Below are 19,333 nucleotides of genomic sequence, written 5' to 3' on the forward strand. Positions count from 1 at the left end.
ATCGACCACCAACCCGGCCGCGCCAATGTCTCGAACGTGCTCACGCACCCTAATTCTGAGCTCCCTAGATGTTAAACCTATATATATGCGGGGACAGGCACATGTGGCATAATATATCACATTACTTGTACCACAAGTAATGTGCTGTCTGATCTGAAATTGTTTGAGCCCATCTGATGTATCAAAAGTAGAGATACGTTCGACATTCGCGCAGGCCAGGCAGTGGCCACACTGAAAACACCGACCCCGAGTGCCAAAAATATTTTTAATTGGTGGAACATAATGGCTCCTAACCAGGAGGTTACCTAAGTTAGGTGCTCTCCTGGCGGTCATGGCGGGAAAATCCCCCAAACTGGTCCCCAGGGTGGGCTCTGTCTTCAAAATAGGCCAGTGTTTCCTCAGGATGCCCCTAATGTTTTGCCATTTATGATTATAGGTACCAATGAATCTAATAGTATCATCATTGGTATTTGTCTTCTTACTCTTAGTTGTATATAGTAGGTCACTTCGCCGAGTTTTTCTCGCCCTGTCAAAACCATGCTTAATACTCCTGCGGCTGTAGCCACGTGCCAGAAAGCGGGACTGCAGATCTACAGCTTGATTCTGAAATTTTTGGTCGGATGAGCAGATCTGTCTCATCCTCAGGAACTGTCCGACTGGGACAGCTCTGATGGTGGCAGGGTTGTGTGCTGAGTCTGCACGAATCAAAGCATTAACAGAAGTAGGTTTACGAAAGATGTCAGTCTGGATGTATCGAGCAGCGTCGACCTCCAGAGTGACGTCTAAAAAATCAATCCTTGTAGAGTGGTACTGATAGGTCAACCTAATGTTAAACGGATTCGTGTTTAATTGAGACATAAAATCCTCGAGCTGCCGTGGCGTCCCCGCCCACATGAAAAAAATATCGTCTATATATCGAAGCCAGCACAGCACATAATCGGCGGCCCCCGCGCCCTCGTCGCCAAACAAGAATCTCTCCCAAAAAAGAAAGAAGAGATTAGCGTACGAGGGCGCGCAGGCCGCACCCATGGCCGTGCCAAGCCTCTGCAGATAAAAAACATCTTTGAAAACAAAAAAATTGTGGGTAAGGACAAAACTCAGCAGCTCGAGGATTAAGTCACACACAGAGCTGTCCAGGTCGGAGGTCCCCAGGAAGAAACGGACCACATCCAGACCATGTGTATGGTCAAGGCATGTGTACAGGGTTTGAATGTCGGCGGTGACCAGCAGCTCATGTGGGTCCACTGAGACGCCATCGACCCTCGTGAGGATGTCCGTAGTGTCACGTACATAAGATGGTAGGTTTTCCACCAAAGGTTTCAGGAAGTAATCAATAAATTTGCATATCGGGTCAGATAGACCATCAATGCCAGACACTATCGGACGCCCAGGAGGGTCGACGGCGTCCTTGTGGATTTTTGGCAAAAGGTAAAAAGTTGGCGTCTTGGGGACCTGACCGTCAACCCCTCCAACATCCTTTTATCAATAATACCTCCCTCATGGGCCTTAATGAGAATTTGCTGTAACTGAGATGAAAAGGAGGCAACCGGATTATATGATAATTTTGAATAGGTGTTAGCATCCTTCAATTGCCGGAATGCCTCCTTCTCATATTTATGACATGGCCAGACCACGATGTGACCCCCCTTGTCAGCCGGCTTGTATACCACATCTTTATATGATTGTAATTCTTTAATGGCCTGCCGTTGTTGTTGTGTGAGATTATCAAACCGGCGTCTGGTAGACAGTTCTTTGAGGTCTTCTGATACCAACTTGGTAAAAATCTCAACAGCCAGACATAATGAGAAGGGGGGAAACCTCGTGGATCTGGGCATGACAGCTGATGGAAACCTACCTGGATGAAACGTAGTTTGTTCATCGAGGAGGTCTTGTAAATTCCGTAATGCCTCCACTTCCATCTCAGTCAGCGTCTCAGTTGAAGATGCTTCTTTATAGTGTAATTTCGTTAGAATCAGTTTCCGAGAGAAGAGGTGCAAATCTTTCAATGCTGAAAAATAATCAAAGGAGTTAGTGGGGGAGAAGGTCAGGCCCCTCCCAAGAACATCCAACTGGGCATCCGAAAAAACACAGGATGACAGATTGTGTACCTGTAGCCCACCCTGGGGTCCAGATGTAGACCGTCCTCCCTGAGGAGCCTTATGTTTGGCAGCTTGTCGGGTAACAACCCCCTAGTGGGTGCGACAGATGTAGTTGTCTCACCAGAGGCTTGTGGGTGGTTGGTGGATTTTTCATATGTTGTATAAGGCCTCCTGGAAGTGGATCTCGATTGGGAATGAGAGAAGGGTCTGTCGCGAGGGCGAGATCTGTCATTAGGCCCTTGCCATCTATAGACATTACAAGTCAGTCTATCATTTGTAAAGGCACAGATGATTGGCCTCGGGGAGACCAAAACATCCAACACCGCGGAGACACCATCACGTGTTTCTCAACGCAGTGATCCAGAACACTGCCCCCATCCCTTATGGGAAATATGCAAATGCATGTAGGATAGCTGCGGAGACACCATCACGTGTTTCTCAACGCAAGCAGTTAATAGCCAGACCTTTCCCCGGGAAGGAACAACCACGGGAAGGGCAGCATCCCATAAAGGAAACATCCAATACAGGAAAACCACCTATGCCAAGCATGGTATCCATCCACAGACAGCTGTTTCGGGGTGTTTGCCCCTCATCAGTGTGGAGTAGGAATCTGGCTATTAGGAGCAGTGCCTAGTAAAAGGCTGTAAAGGCACAGATGATTGGCCTCGGGGAGACCAAAACATCCAACACCGCGGAGACACCATCACGTGTTTCTCAACGCAGTGATCCTCCTTATGGGAAATATGCAAATGCATGTAGGATAGCTGCGGAGACACCATCACGTGTTTCTCAACGCAAGCAGTGAATAACCAGACCTTTCCCCGGGAAGGAACAACCACGGGAAGGGCAGCATCCCATAAAGGATGAGAAACACGTGATGGTGTCTCCGCGGTGTTGGATGTTTTGGTCTCCCCGAGGCCAATCATCTGTGCCTTTACAGCCTTTTACTAGGCACTGCTCCTAATAGCCAGATTCCTACTCCACACTGATGAGGGGCAAACACCCCGAAACAGCTGTCTGTGGGTAGGAGTGCCTCTCGGCCTTTTGGCTGCGATCTTGTGTCGCAGTCAGAGGGTGCGAGTGTTTCTTTGCAGCGTGCTGCTAATTTTCGTCTGCGATATTCGTATCGGCAGTGAAGACTGAAGATGTTTGTCAAGAATACGATTCGTTTGGTCGTGGAAGATGGTGCCAAAAACAACGTTGTGTATGTGGTTCGTGACCTGCTGGAGGGAAAGGCTGGAGCTCATCGGACTGACATTTTCAGTGTGAATGAATTTCACAACCAAGGTATATATGACGTAACCTTTGTGAGTGAGCCTTGCTGTCTAACTGTCTTCGAGTGGTTAAGAAGCCATGACAGTGACCCCTGCCTGGGGGGAGTGCGGGTGGAGCCTTTGTTTGGGCTCATGGAGAAAGTAGTGACTGTAACCGTGTACAATCCTTACACAGAAGTAAGGCTGCTAGAGCAGTTCCTGGCTCGGTACTGCGAATATGTAAAAAGTGGAGAGAAACAGAGAAATTGTTTGGGCATTTTTAATTGTAAATATGTGTTTCGTGTGAGACTGAGGAAAGACCCAAGCTGTTTGGGAGGCTTTACCCATCCCCCGGCGAACTTTTCAGTGGCGGGTCATAGGGGCTTTCTGTCGTATGCAGGGCAGCCTCTATACTGCAGGAAGTGTTTTCAATTTGGGCACTTACAGAACACATGTGAGAAGAGCATGGTTTGTCGTAACTGCAAGCAAGAAGGCCATACAGCGGCTCAGTGTCCGATGCCACGTGAATGTGACCAGTGTGGTAATACAGGGCACCTGTATAAGGACTGTCCATATGGTGTGCCAAGGAGGCCAACTAGAGAGGAGGAGAGGCGGGAGGAGGAAGAAAAGAAACGTAGGGAGGAGCGGAGGCAGGAGGAGGAAAAAAAGAGAGAGGAGGAGGTTAAGAAACGGGAGGAGGAGAGGAAGCGGGAGGAAAGCGAGGCATCTGCGCAGCAAAGCGCTGAGGTAATTCCGCCCTCCATGGTTGAGAGACGGCGGGATAGACGGCAGGAGGACAAGGAGGCTGAAAGGAGGAAGGAGGAGCTGGAGGACAAGTTATTCTGGAGAGCTGCAAAGCAAGAAGAGCGTGCTATGGTTAAAAATAAAAAGAAAAAAAAGGAGGCCCCAGTTACCAAAGATGAGGAGTTGGGTGGTTTGATGGATTTTGACACTTCTGGGGCGGAGGAGATGGCTGCGTCGTTGATTGTTGATTCTGATCCAGAAAGCATTGGCGTTTTTTCCTCAGAAGAGGAGCCTGGAGGTCGAAAGTGTCCCAGGGAGGGTGGTGGGGAAATCTGTGATGAAGGTGGAGGGCCCCAGAGGAAGGCTGGGCAGAAGAAGGCGCGTGTGGAGGAGTGTATGGAGGTCAGCGGCTCTGAAAGCTGCTCAGCGCAGATGGTGGAGGAGGACAGTGGCAGTGCTGTGTAGATATGTGCTATTATTTCAGTAGCTAGGTGATTTTGTATATAGCATTTGCCTTTAAATTTTTTTTTTTTTTTCCTTTTGGTTTGTTTTTCATGTAAGTTGAGTAATGTCATGTTCGTAGGTTGTTTTTTTTAGTATTTTTTTGTGTATGTGATGGGTTTTGTACTCATATCACAAAATGTGAGGGTCTTTAAAAGCAGGTGGCGGCGGGCAGCCATTTTGGATTTTTTTGCAACCCAGAATGCAGGAATTTTTTGTCTGCAGGAGTGTGGGATTGTGGATGGTGTGAAGGGGAGTGAATGGCCTCATGGTGTGTCTGTGTGGTCAGGGAGTGCCTGTAATAAAAATGATGGTGTGGGTTTTTTGGTGAAGGGAAATGATGTGAGTTTGTGTGACTATATGGTGATTGAGGTTGGAAGGTGTGTGTTGGCTAATTTTGAGTTTAGAAATGTTCGTTTTTGCGTTATTAATGTATATGCTCCTGTGGATAAACAGGAGCGTAGAGGTTTATTTGAAAAAAATAAGTTTTTTATTCCAGGAAGAGTGCCTGTTGTGATAGTGGGTGATATGAACTGTGATGTGGGAAGTGTGAATGTCGATGCGTCAGGGAAAGTGTTAATGGATATTGTGAGTGATTTTGGTTTAAAAGATATGCAGCGGGCATGCAAGATAACTCCGTTGTTAAATATGTTTTTTTCTGACAGTGGGAGGGTGGAGTCTAGACTGGACTATTGTTTTGTTTCAAAAAATCTGATTCCTGTTAGTTATGCACAGGAGAGGGTGTTTTTTTCGGATCATGTGTGTATGAAGTGTGAATTGGATTTGCATGTTAATGAGGTGGCTGGGAAAGGTGTGTGGAAGTTGAATGTGAGTTTGCTGGAAGGAGGGGGGGTGAGAGAGGAGTATGAAAGACATTATGCAGAGTGGTGTGGGTGCAGGAGTGATTTCAGAAATGTGTGTGAATGGTGGGATTGGGTTAAATGGAAAACCAAGAGTTTTTTTAAAAAACTCGGGTACAAGTGTGCGGCTGCAAAGAGAGAAAGGTTTGTTTTTTTAAATGCAAGATTGAGTTTGTTGTATAAGTTGAGGGCGGGAGGGATGGATGTGAGTGAAGATTTAGTGAAAGTGAAAAAAGAAGTGAATGATTTTTTGTTAGAAAGAGGGAGGAGTATTGTGTATAGGGCCAAATTAGAGAATTTGGAGAAGAATGAGAAGTGTTTGCGGTTTTTCTTTAAGAAAGTTTTTGGGAAGAGACAGAGTATGAGTGTTTTGAATGGGATGGATGGAAATGAAGTTAGTGGCGCGGACTTGTGTGAGGAAGTGGCAAAGTTTTATGATGATTTGTATGCTGTGAAATGGAGGGTTGAAGGTTTGGAGGGTGAGGTGCTGAGTGTTTTGGAAAATAGTTTGAATAGGATAGAAAGGGAAAGTTTGATGGGTGAGGTGACGGGTGAAGAAGTATGGAAGGTGGTGTGCAGTATGGCGCTGAATAAAACGCCGGGGGAGGATGGTTTACCGGTGGAATTTTATCGTGTGATGTGGGATGTGATTGGGAAGGATTTTGTGGATGTATGTAAGTATATGTGGGCGAATGCAGAGGTGGCAAATGGTATGCGTGCAGGGGTGGTTGTGTTATTGCCAAAAAAAGGTGATTTGAAAAATCTAAAAAATTGGAGGCCGATCACATTGCTAAATTGTGATTATAAGATTTATGCAAAACTTTTGGTTAACAGGATGCATGGCGTGGTTGGGAGTGTGGTGGGTGAGGAGCAATGTTGTGCGGTACCTGGAAGACGAATACATGGAAGTTTGTGTATGTTGAGAGATTGTTTGTGGGACTGCATGAATCGTAAGAAAGGGGTGTATGTGTTGAGTTTGGATTTTGAGAAGGCGTATGATAGATTGGCGCATGGTTTTTTGTTTAGTGTGTTGGTGAAGATGGGTTTTCCTTCTGAGTTTGTTGAGAGAGTGAGAAGTTTGTATAAGAATATTTATAGTTGTGTGTTGTTGAATGGAAATGTGGGGAGGAGAGTAAATGTATTTTTGGGTGTTCGGCAGGGGTGTCCTTTGTCCCCTATCGTTTTTATTTGCGCAATTGAGCCTTTGTTATGTTTGTTAAGAAAAGATAAGGTGATTCGGGGTGTGCAAGTACCCGGGGGTGGGGGGAGAGAATGGAAGATGAGTGGCTATATGGATGATGTGTGTGTGCTGTGTGATTCAGAGTGTTCGGTACGGCGTGTGAAGTTGTTGGTTTCTATTTTTTGTGGAGCATCTGCTTTTAAAGTGAATTGGGAGAAGAGTGAGTGTAAGAATTTTGGGGGAAGGAGTCTGAGCGATGATGTTGGAGTGAATGTGGTGAGTGGATCGATAAAGGTTTTGGGTGTGAAATTTTCAGAGAAATTGGATGGAGAGGAAAGCTGGGTGGATGTGAGAGAGAGAGTGGAGCGTAAGTTAAATTTTTGGAGTTTGAGGGATCTTACGTTTTTTGGTAAAATTTTAGTTATTAAGAGTGTTGTGTTACCTATTTTTTTGTATGTTGCGATGGTGTTTCCACCAAGCCACATGTGTATTAGAAGATTAAATAGGGTTTTGTTTGTCTTTTTTTGGGGTTCATGTATGGAGCGTGCGAGGAGAGAGATTGTTATGAAGAGTTTGGATAAGGGGGGACTGGGTTTCCCAAATTTGAATGTTTTTTTCGGCGTGAATATTATGGTGTTTGTACTAGGTGTGATTAGGATGGATGGGAAGTATGCATGTATGTGCAGGTTTTTGTTTGGAAATTTCTTGTTTCGTTTGAAATGGCGTGAAAGAGATCTTAGGAGCCCAGTGGCTTTTGAGGTTCCTGTGTGGTATGTGTGGGTTTACAAATTTCTAGTGAAGTATGAACTTTGTGATGTGGATGTGAGATTGTTAGAAAAGAAGAAAGCTGTATATAAGATGATTGAGTGTAGAGAGATGGAATGTGACATTATTGTAGGACAAGCACATAGGCTGTTCTTGGCAGATTTTAAAATGGTAAGAGGGGATGATGTGCAGAAAGTATGGAAGAAGGTACGTGTGAATGGTATGACAAATAGGCAGAGTGAGATTGTATGGCAGTCATTGCATGGGGTGTTGCAGGTGAGGGAGTTTCTGAAAAATCGGGGTTTAGTGAGGAGTGAGAGGTGTCCGAGGAGTGGATGTGGTGGGAGTGGGAGTGTGGTGCATTTGTTTTGGAATTGTCAGTATGCTAGAAGTGTGATTGCAGGTCTGGGTCGTTTGTGTAAGGAGCTGTGTGAGGTGAATCTGTTGTCTTTTGAGCTCTTTATGTTTGGATTGGGTATGTGTGGGGAGAAGGAGAGAGTATTGTGGTTGATGATGGCATGTATAAAAGAGGTTTTGTGGGATGTGAGGAATGTGTATGTATTTAAAAGGAAGGATATTGAGGTTAAAAACTGTATAAAAATTATTTTGGGAAAATTGTATTTTTGCTTTGCATGTGATCAGAGGAGGAGAGGGGAGGTGGATGCAGAGGGAATTTGGAAGACTAAAAAGTGGAAACATTTTGTTAATGTATCTTGAAGTGGTTTTTGGTTGTTAATTAAAACATTTTTTGTGTGTTTTCCAATGATGATGGGAATGGCGGTGGCACTAAGTGTGTGGCACGCTGTTTTGGGAGATGAGTTCCTTATATTTTTGGTTACCTGACTGTGGAACTTCCCATCTGAGGGGAAAAAAAAAAAAAAAAAAAGCTGTCTGTGGATGGATACCATGCTTGGCATAGGTGGTTTTCCTGTATTGGATGTTTCCTTTATGGGATGCTGCCCTTCCCGTGGTTGTCCCTTCCCGGGGAAAGGTCTGGCTATTCACTGCTTGCATTGAGAAACACGTGATGGTGTCTCCGCAGCTATCCTACATGCAGTCTATCATTTGTATCCCTTTTAAATTTTTTGGCCTTAACAGCCTGTATCTCATTGACCCATTTTTGCAATTCTGCATCAATTTCATCATTAAATTGCTTAAGGGCATCTATTGTCATATCTCTCTTAAGAGTAAGCTGTAATGTTTCCATTTCAGTTTCAATGTCATTCAAATTCTTAGTATCAACTTCTTTTAACAGTTCCATATGGCCTTTAGAGCAGGTGTTGGAGAATTCCTCCCATCTAGTTTTAATCTCCTCATCCATAATTGGAAATGACGGGAACACCTGCACCCTAAGGCCACGGGGGATCAAGCCCTCTTCCAGATATTTTTCTAAAAAGGTCTTATTCCACCATACTCTTGTACTTTTGCGTAATAATTCCTTAAATCGAATCATAGTTTCCCGGAGATCATTATTCGCCCCATTGGCACCCCCATTACCATCATCCTTGAGTGTTAGGTCAATCTGGGCCAGATAGAGTCTTGTGCCCTATAGTCCATGGGAGACTGGAAAATTACTGTGGAAAACACAGCTACAATTAATATAAACAAAATACCAGGCAACCACATAATGCTTTGAACACTGCGTATAGTTACGCCATAGGAAGCAAAGTTACCCTACTCCATATAGACATGGAAAATCGGAGGAAACAGGCGTGTTTAGGGTTAAAAAATGGTAAACTTTATTACAAAAACATGTCAGAATATATTACACATTAGTAAAACTAAAATAGGATGATGTGCTAGATCAACAGCGCCACCTATGCCCCCAAAAATACATAGTACATAGTTCAAAGATTAAAAAGGGAAGTCTGCTCCAAATATAGTCTATTTAATGTCAGGACCAAGTGGTCTAAATGTGCACATATGTGGCAAGAGCAACAAGGGCAACACTTACCAAAAGTAAATGGGGGAGGTGGCCCTAGATCGCATCCAAGAGCGCCCCAACGCACGTTTCGCTATTTAGTATGCCAGCTTTATCAAGGGGATAGCTCAATATCCCTGCAAGGACCTTTTTATCCCATTGGTGATAGCAGTGGGGCCGGTCACATGTTGTGAACTGGCCAATAGCTCCAGCGCAAACGGCGCATGCGCACTGTGAGCCGCAGGTCCTGCACCGGCCGTCGGCGTCAGGCACAGCTGCGCATGCGCAGGAATGTCGATTCACCGCGCAACTGCAGAAAGCCTAATGACGCCGAGGCAGGAGAGGGAGCCACCGCATCAACAGCGCGCACGCGCACGGCTGGATAGGATTAACCCACACAGCTCCCCACAACACGTTACCATCGATACAGGGTATGTATACACAAACACAAAAGGCATTCATCATTCTTATTTTGTTAGTAGTCAGAAGAAGATTCTCTTCTGGATGGAAGTGAAGGTGCCCTTGTATCAGGCGCATGTATGGGAGACTTGGAGATCCAGCTGGAAACACATGGAGATATATCTGGGATAGACTGATCGATGCCAGAGTTCATAAAAACTAAGTTAGGTGCATCTATAGTAAAAAGTTGGTCACACTTGTCAAACACTATGTTTGACAAGTGTGACTAACCTGTCAGTCAGTTTTCCAAGCGATGCTACAGATCGCTTGGAAAACTCTAACATTCTGCAAGCTAATTATGCTTGCAAAACGCTAGCTTTCTGCGGGTATATGCATGATAAGTCTGCATGCGATATACCCGCGTCAGGAGGCGCAGAATTACCGTGGAAATTTCCGCGGCAATTCTGCTATGTGTGAACTTAGCCTTAAAGAGGTTTTGTGCTGAGTAAGGCCACATCCAGAAGGTATGACTAATTTCAGCTGCATACAATGTGTATGCCAATGCTAAGATCTCTAAAAGCTCAAAAGGGTGACAGATTCCCTTTAAAGGCTGTGCTAGAATAACATTTTTATTATCTTAATTGAAGAAAGGAATTTTGCACATAATTAAGAACACAAAGTGCCACCATTTTTATCATATGAGCTTACTGCATCCTGGGAGTGCACTAGTTCAGATACCTGGACAGGTAAGCTTTGCAGCCCCCTACCATTGTATCACTACTGACTGACTGTCCCCTGACTGAATGCTTCCCTTCTTCCTCTGTCACCTCTGACTGGCTAAGCTCATTCCCCCTAAATCACCCCTAACTGACTGAACACCCTCTCCTTGTATCACCTGTGACTGACTGTGTCCCCTCACCCCATATTACCCCTGACTAAATGAGCCCCCTCTTCCTGCAGCCCCTTCATCGATATCACCCCTGACTGACTGCACCTTCTACCACTGTATCACCTCTGACTGACTGTGCCCAAAACCATTGTGTTACCCCTGACTGACTGTGCCCCCACCCACTGTATCACCCCTGACTGACTGTGTCCCCTACCATTGTGTTACACCTGACTGACTGTGCCCTCTCCCACTGTATCACCCCAGACTGAATACACCCCCTCTCACTGTATCACCCCTGATTGACTGCGCACCCTCCCACTGTATCACCCCAGACTGACTGCACCCCTTCCCTTTGTGTCACCCCCGACTGACTGTGTCCCCTCCACCTATATCACCCCTGACTGACTGCACCTTCTACCACTTTATTAACCCTGACTGACAGCACCCACTACCAATGTATCACCACTGACTGACTGCGCCCCTTACCAAGGTGTTATCCCTGACTGATTTTGCCCCCTCCCACTGTATCACCCCAGACTGACAGCTCCCCCTCCCACTGTGTCACCCCTGACTGACTGTGTCCCCTATGATTGTATCACCTCTGACTGACTGTGCCTCTTACCACTGTATCGCCCCTGACTGACTGCATTCCCTTTCACTGTATCATCCCTGACTGACTGTGTCCCCTCACCCCATATTACACCTGACTAACTGAGCCCCCTCTCCCTGCATCCCCTCTACCTATATCACCACTGACTGACTGCACCTTCTACCACTTTATTAACCCTGACTGACTGTGCCCCTTCTCACTGTATTACCCGGACTGACTGTGTCCCCTACGACTGTATCACCCATGACTGACTGTGCCCCTCCCACTGTGTCACCCCTTACTGACTGTGTCCCCTATGGTTGTATCACACGTGACTAACTGTGCCCCTTCTCACTGTATTACCCCAGACTAACTGCGCCCCCTCCCACAGTGTCACCCCTGACTGAATGTGCCCCCTACGATTGTATCACCCCTTACTGACTGTGCCCCTTACCACTGTATCACGCCAGACTGACTGAGCCCCCTCCCACTGTGTCACCCCTGACTGGCTGTGTCCCCTACAATTGTATCACTCCTGACTGACTGTGCCCCCTACCACTGTATCAACACTGACTGACAGTGTACTCTCACTCCATATTACACCTGACTAACTGAGCCCTCTCTCCCTGCAGCCCCTCCACCTATATCATCCCTGACTGACTGCACGTTCTACCACTTTATTAACCCTGACTGACTGTGCCCCCTCCCACTGTGTCACCCCTGACTGTGTCCCCTACGATTGTATCACCCCTGACTGACTGCGCTCCCTACCACTGTATCACCCCTGACTGACAGTGTACCCTCACTCCATATTACACCTGACTAACTGAGCCCCATCTCCCTGCAGCCCCTCCACCTATATCACCCCTGACTGCGCCCCTTACCACTGCATCACAACTCACTGACTGCACCTTTTTACCACTGTATTACCTCTGACTGACTTTACCCCCTACCATGTTATCACCCCTGACTGACTGCACCCCTACCACTGTATAACCTCTAATTAACTGTGCCCCCTACCACTGCATCACCTCTAACTGACTGCACCTCTTACCACTGTATCACTTCTGACTGACTGTGCATCTTGCTCTGTATCACCCCTGACTGACTGCATCCCTTCTTCTTGTGTCACCCCTGACTGACTAAGCTCATTCCCCCTAAATCACCCCTAACTGAGTGAACCCCCTCCCCTTGTATCACCCGTGACTGACTGACTGAGTCCCCTCACCCCATATTACCCCTGATTAACTGAGCCCCCTCTTCCTGCAGCCCCTTCATCTATATCACCCCTGACTGACTGTGCCTTCTACCACTTTATCACAAATGACTGATTGAGCCCCTTGCCACTGTAGCACCCCTGACTGTGCTCCCTACCATTTTGTTACCCCTGACTGACTGTGCCCCCACCCACTGCACCACCGAAGACTGACTGTGACCCCTCCCACTGTATCACCCCAGACTAACTGAGCCATTCCCACTGTGTCACCCCTGACTGACTGTGCCCCTTTCCACTGTATCACCACTGACTGGCTGTGTCCCCTCACCTCATATTACACCTGACTAACTGAGCCCCCTCTTCCTGCAGCTCCTCCATCTATATCACCTCTGACTGACTGCGACTTCTACCACTTTATCACCCCTGACTGACTGTGCCCACTACCATTGTGTTACCCCTGACCGACTGTGCCCCCATTCACTGTATCACCCCTGACTGACTGTGCCACCTGCCATTGTGTTACCCCTGACTGACTGTGCCCCCAACCACTGTATCACCCCTGACTTACTGTGCCCCCTACCATTGTGTTACCCCTGACTGACTGTGCCACCTCCCACTGTATCACCCCAGACTGACTACACCCTCTCTCACTGTATCATCCCAGACTAACTGAGCCCCTTCTCAATGTGTCACCCTTGACTGACTGTGTGCTCTACGATAGTATCAGCCCTGACTAACTGTGCTCCCTCCCACTGTATCACCCCTGATTGACTGTGTCCCCTACCCTTGTATCACCCCTGACTGACTGTGACCCTTACCACTGTGTCACCCCAGACAGACTGAGCCCCCTCCCACTGTATCACCCCTGACAGACTGTACCCCCAACCACAGTATCACCCCAGACTGACTGTGCCCCCTCTCACTGTATCACCCCTGATTAACTGTGTCCCCTATGATTGTATCACCCTTGACTGACTGTGCCCCCTACCACTGTATCACCCCAGACTGAGTGAGCCCCCTCCCACTGTATCACCCTTGACTGACTGTGTCCCCTACAATTGTATCACCCCTGACAGACTGTACCCCATTCCACTGTATCACCACTGACTGACTGTGTCCCCTCAACCCATATTACATCTGACTAACTGAGCCCCCTCTTCCTGCAGCCTCTCCATCTATATCACCCCTGACTGACTGCACCTTCTACCACTTTATTTACCATGACTGACTGTGCCCCCTCCCACTGTATCACCCCAGACTGACTGCATCCCCTCCCACTGTGTCACCCCTGACTGACTGTGTCCCCTACGATTGTATCACCTCTGACTGACTGTGCCTCTTACCACTGTATCACGACTGACTGACTGTGTCCCCTCACCCCATATTACACCTGTCTAACTGGGCCCCCTCTCACTGCAGCCCCTCCACCTGTATCACCCCTGACTGACTGCGCCTTCTACCACTTTATTAACCCTGACTGACTTCGCTCCCTCCCACTGTATCACCCCTGACTGACTGTGTCCCCTCACTCCATACTATACCTGACTACCTGCGCCCCTTTTCCCTGCAGTCCCTCCACCTATATCACCCCTGACTGCGCCCCTTACCACTGCATCACTACTCACTGACTGAGCCTTTTACCACTGTATTACCTCTGACTGACTTTACCCCTTACTATGATATCACCCCTGACTGACTGCACCCCTACCACTGTATCACCCCTGACTGACTGCACCCCTACCACTGTATAACCCCTGACTGACTGCACCCCTACCACTGTATAACCCCTAACTATCTGTGCCCCCTACCATTGTATCACCCCTAACTGACTGCGCACCTTACCACTGTATCACCCCTGACTGACTGTGCATCTTGCTCTGTATCACCCCTGACTGACTTCACCCCCTACCACTGTATCACCCCGGACTGTCTGCGCCGCCTCCCCCTGTATCACCCATGACTGACTGGTTCCCTTCTTCTTGTGTCACCCCTGACTGACTAAGCTCATTCCCCCTAAATCACCCCTGACTAACTGAACCCCCTCCCCTTTAATCACCTGTAACTGACTGTGTCCCCTCACCCCATATTACCCCTGACTAACTGAGCCCCCACTTCCTGCAGCCCCTCCATCTATATCACCCCTGACTTGACTGCGCCTTCTACCACTTTATTAACCCTGACTGACTGCGCCCCCACCACTGTGTCACCCCTGACTGACTCAGCCCCCACCACTGTGTCAGCCCTGACTGACTGAGCCCCTTGCCACTGTATCACCCCTGACTGCGCCCCCTACCATTGTGTTACCCCTGACTAACTGTGCCCCCTGCCACTGTATCACCCCTGACTGACTGCACCCCTTTCCACTGTATCACCCCTGACTGACTGCACCCCTTTCCACTGTATCACCCCTGACGGACTGCGCCCCCTACCACTGTATCACCACTGACGGACTGCGCCCCCTACCACTGTATCACCACTGACGGACTGTGCCCCCTACCACTGTATCACCACTGACGGACTGTGCCCCCTACCACTGTATCACCACTGACGGACTGGGCCCCCTACCACTGTATCACCACTGATGGACTGTGCCCCCTACCACTGTATCACCACTGACGGACTGGGCCCCCTACCATTGTATCCCCACTGACGGACTGCGCCCCCTACCACTGTATCACCACTGACGGACTGTGCCCCCTACCACTGTATCACCACTGACGGACTGCACCCCCTACCACTGTATCACCACTGACGGACTGCGCCCCCTACCACTGTATCACCAGTGATGGACTGCGCCCCCTACCACTGTATCACCACTGACGGACTGCGCCCCCTACCACTGTATCACCACTGACGGACTGCGCCCCCTACCACTGTATCACCACTGACGGACTGTGCCCCCTACCACTGTAGCACAACTGAAGAGTGGGCTTGGATTTCTGCCACTTGTGCTGTTCTCCAAGTCTTTGAGAACTCCAGAAAAATTTAGAGTAGTGATGAAGCCATAATCACCACTCAGTTGCTGCTAACAAATAAACATGATGCTTTCCATGCACACCAGGTGGAGATGGAGGAAGATATAAAACAGAGAGATACTGCTCAACCCATTATCGTCTCATCTACTCAGCGTGGATTGGGTATCAATGAGGAGTTGGAGGCTGAGGAAGAGGAGGACCAGGAGCTGGTTGCTAGCACAACAGATGCTAGAACTCACACAAGCTACTTCTGGCCTTTTGTATGTGGATGGGCTGAAGTGGGAAATAAGGAGATAAAGAGAGAGGAGGAGTTGGACAGCCGTCATCATGGTGGAGACAGGGAAGTGTTGCCTGTAGGGAGCTTGGCACATATGGCCGACTTTATGTACCACTGCCTATCCCGTGACCCTCTCGTTATAGTGCACATAGGGGATTGCAGTATACAGTATACACTCACCGGCCACTTTATTAGGTACACCATGCTAGTAACGGGTTGGACCCCCTTTTGCCTTCAGAACTGCCTCAATTCTTCGTGGCATAGATTCAACAAGGTGCTGGAAGCATTCCTCAGAGATTTTGGTCCATATTGACATGATGGCATCACACAGTTGCCGCAGATTTGTCGGCTGCACATCCCAAAGATGCTCCATACAAGGCAGGATGGATCCATGCTTTCATGTTGTTTACGCCAAATTCTGACCCTACCATCCGAATGTCGCAGCAGAAATCGAGACTCATCAGACCAAGCAACGTTTTTCCAATCTTCTACTGTCCAATTTCGATGAGCTTGTACAAATTGTAGCCTCAGTTTCCTGTTCTTAGCTGAAAGGAGTGGTACCCGGTGTGGTCTTCTGCTGCTGTAGCCCATCTGCCTCAAAGTTCGACGCACTGTGCGTTCAGAGATGCTCTTAGGCCTACCTTGGTTTTAACGGGTGGCGATTTGAGTCACTGTTGCCTTTCTATCAGCTCGAACCAGTCTGCCCATTCTCCTCTGACCTCTGGCATCAACAAGGCATTTCCGCCCACAGAACTGCCGCTCACTGGATTTTTTTTCTTTTTCGGACCATTCTCTGTAAACCCTAGAGATGGTTGTGCGTGAAAATCCCAGTAGATCAGCAGTTTCTGAAATACTCAGACCAGCCCTTCTGGCACCAACAACCATGCCACGTTCAAAGGCACTCAAATCACTTTTCTTCCCCATACTGATGCTCGGTTTGAACTGCAGGAGATTGTCTTGACCATGTCTACATGCCTAAATGCACTGAGTTGCCGCCATGTGATTGGTTGATTAGAAATTAAGTGTTAACAAGAAGTTGGACAGGTGTACCTAATAAAGTGGCCGGTGAGTGTACATGTTTTATTGTGTATTTTATGTGAAGTTGCATATGTAGTATTTTTTTCTAACCTATTTACCACTTCATTTGTGACCTTTATATAGGTCAGGGTCAATATCCTGTCACTATGTACTTAGCGAAAGGACCCTATGGTCTCCGAAAAGTGTAATCCAAATAAAAGTTTTTTTTATACTGAACAGAAGATCCTCTTCCTCCAGACAACACTCAACAAGTCTGCTGTTCTTTCTGTCTACTTTGTCCACTCTATTTGGCCTCATTACTGCCTTACTCAGGTGAGTGACATCCTCTTTGGGCATCTTCACTCTGTTCCATGGCTTCTGGCTCCGACTAAGTCTCTGATGACACCAAATGCAGCAATAAAAGCCTAGTTAGAACCTCGGACAAGGCGCTAATTAAGCCAAAGAGGAAGAATAAAATGGATATTGTGCAGGAAATAAAAACAGGCCTGATGAAGCAAAGGACTGCAGGGTCAGCTGCAGCAGTGGTGGGAGTTTGAACATTGATGTGAATATCAAAATCTTTTTACCCAGTTCTTGGTCTTCCTGAATTCAGCAAAATGGTAGCTGTACAGAAGAATTCACATTTTTCAATACAATTCAGAGAGACTTCAACTTGACTCTAATACATTTTCTCATCTCTGCCTGCTGCTAGTATAAATGGGATTTTAGGTGTATGCTTGTTAGGGCATGCACAGTAGACCCCTTGCATGGGAACTTTTCAGCAGTTCTATGCAAGTTTAATCCCTTAAGGTCAGGGGTATTTCCATTTTTGAGTTTCCATTTTTTGCTCCCCTTCTTCTAACGGCCATAACTTTTTCATTTTTCTGTCAATATGGCCATGTGAGGGCTATTTTTTGGTACAAGTTGTACTTTTGAATGGCACCACTGATTGTACCATATCATATAATGGAAAATGAGAAAAAAATTCCAAATACGGTGAAATCGCAGAAAAAAGTGCAAGTCCCCAATTATTTTTTTTACCATGTTTAGTAAATGATAGAACTGACTTGCCAATCTGATTTTCCAGTTCATTACAAGTTCACAGACACCAAACATTTCTAGGTTCATTTAAGTGGTGAAAAAAATCCAAAGTTTGTATAAAAAATATGTTGCCACTTTCCGAGACCCGTAGCGTCTCCATTTTTCTAGATATGGGACCGAGAAATGGCTTATTTTTTGTGTGCTGATCTGTTGTTTTAATTGATATCATGTTGGTGTGTATATGACTTTTTGATCGTCCCCGTTATTGCATTGTATTGCAATGTTTCAGTGACCAAAAAAACTTAACTCTGGCGTTTCGATTTTTCTTTCACTACATCGTTTGCCGATTTTATTAATTTTTATTTTGAATTGGGTGAAAGGGGGGTGATTTGAACTGTTATATATATTTTTTTTAATATCCTTAAAAACATTTTTTTTACTTTTTACTTGCTTCGATAGAATCAGAGATCATCCAATCGCTTGTGCTACATAAATCAGGTCTACTCACTTGCTATGAGCACCGACTGCTGTGTGTCGCTAATAGCTATCTGGCTATGACAATCACAGGGGGTCTCCTGCAGACCCCAGGTAGTCAAGCCAACCCATCGGTGACCCACGTTCATGTGACATGTTCACCTATGGGTGGGGTTAATGATGCACTTCCTGCGAGTGCATGTTAAATGCCCCTGTCACAGTTTGACAGCGGCATTTAAAATATCAACAGCCGCAGGTGGATTGCGATCACGGCAGCAGAGATTGAGACAGAGATCCCATTGCCAGAGAGAGTAATAATAATCCCAAAATATTCTACATAAATAGTAAGAAACTAAAAAATGACAGTGTTGGCCCCTTAAAAATAGTCTGGGTGAAATGGTGGATGGGGATGAGGAAAAAGCCAATATGCTAAATGACTATTTTTCAACAGTATTTACACAAGAAAATCCCATGGCGACAATATGATCAGTGATAACAAAAATTCCCCATTAACTGTCACCTGCTTAACCCAGCAGGAAGTACAGCGGCGTCACTAAAATTGACAAATCTCCGGGCCCGGATGGGATACACCCCCCGAGTTCTGCAGGAACTAAGTACAGTCATTGATAGACCATTATTTTTAATCGTTAAAGAGTCCATAATGACAGGGTCTGTACCACAGGACTGGCGTATAGCAAATGTGGTGCCAATATTCAAAAAAGGGGCAAAAACTGAACTCGGAAATTATAGGCCAGTAAGCTTAACCTCTACTGTGGGTAAAATCCTGGAGGGCATTCTAAGGGATGCTATACTGGAGTATCTGAAGAGGAATAACCTCATGACCCAGTATCAGCACGGGTTTACTAGGGACCGTTCATGTCAGACTAATCTGATCAGCTTCTATTAAGAGGTAAGTTCCGGACCGGACCAAGGGAACCCAGTAGATGTAGTGTATATGGACTTTTCAAAAGCTTTTGATACGGTGCCACACAAAAGGTTGTTACATAAAATGAGAATAATGGGGAAAGGGGAAAATATGTGTAAGTGGGTTAAGAGCTGGCTCAGGGATAGGAAACAAAGGGTGGTTATTAATTAAGCACACTCGGGCTGGGAGCCAAAATGTAACGGTGACC

At 46.8% G+C, this 19,333-nt stretch overlaps 1 protein-coding gene across 1 annotated transcript in view; it reads right to left on the reverse strand.

The window, feature by feature from the left end:
• Window positions 1–19,333, reverse strand: part of LOC143774730 (olfactory receptor 6B9-like) — a 49,190-nt gene that overhangs the window by 20,741 nt on the left and 9,116 nt on the right. Inside the window, exons 5-6 of the mRNA XM_077262495.1 lie at window positions 1,856–2,008; window positions 526–695 (exon numbers count right to left, since the gene is read on the reverse strand). Of these exons, the coding sequence (XP_077118610.1) occupies window positions 526–695; window positions 1,856–2,008 (323 nt within the window). The remainder of the gene's footprint in view (window positions 1–525; window positions 696–1,855; window positions 2,009–19,333) is intronic.

The sequence above is a fragment of the Ranitomeya variabilis genome, chromosome 5 (genome assembly GCF_051348905.1).
Source record: "Ranitomeya variabilis isolate aRanVar5 chromosome 5, aRanVar5.hap1, whole genome shotgun sequence".
In the NCBI taxonomy this organism is placed as follows: Eukaryota; Metazoa; Chordata; class Amphibia; order Anura; family Dendrobatidae; genus Ranitomeya; species Ranitomeya variabilis.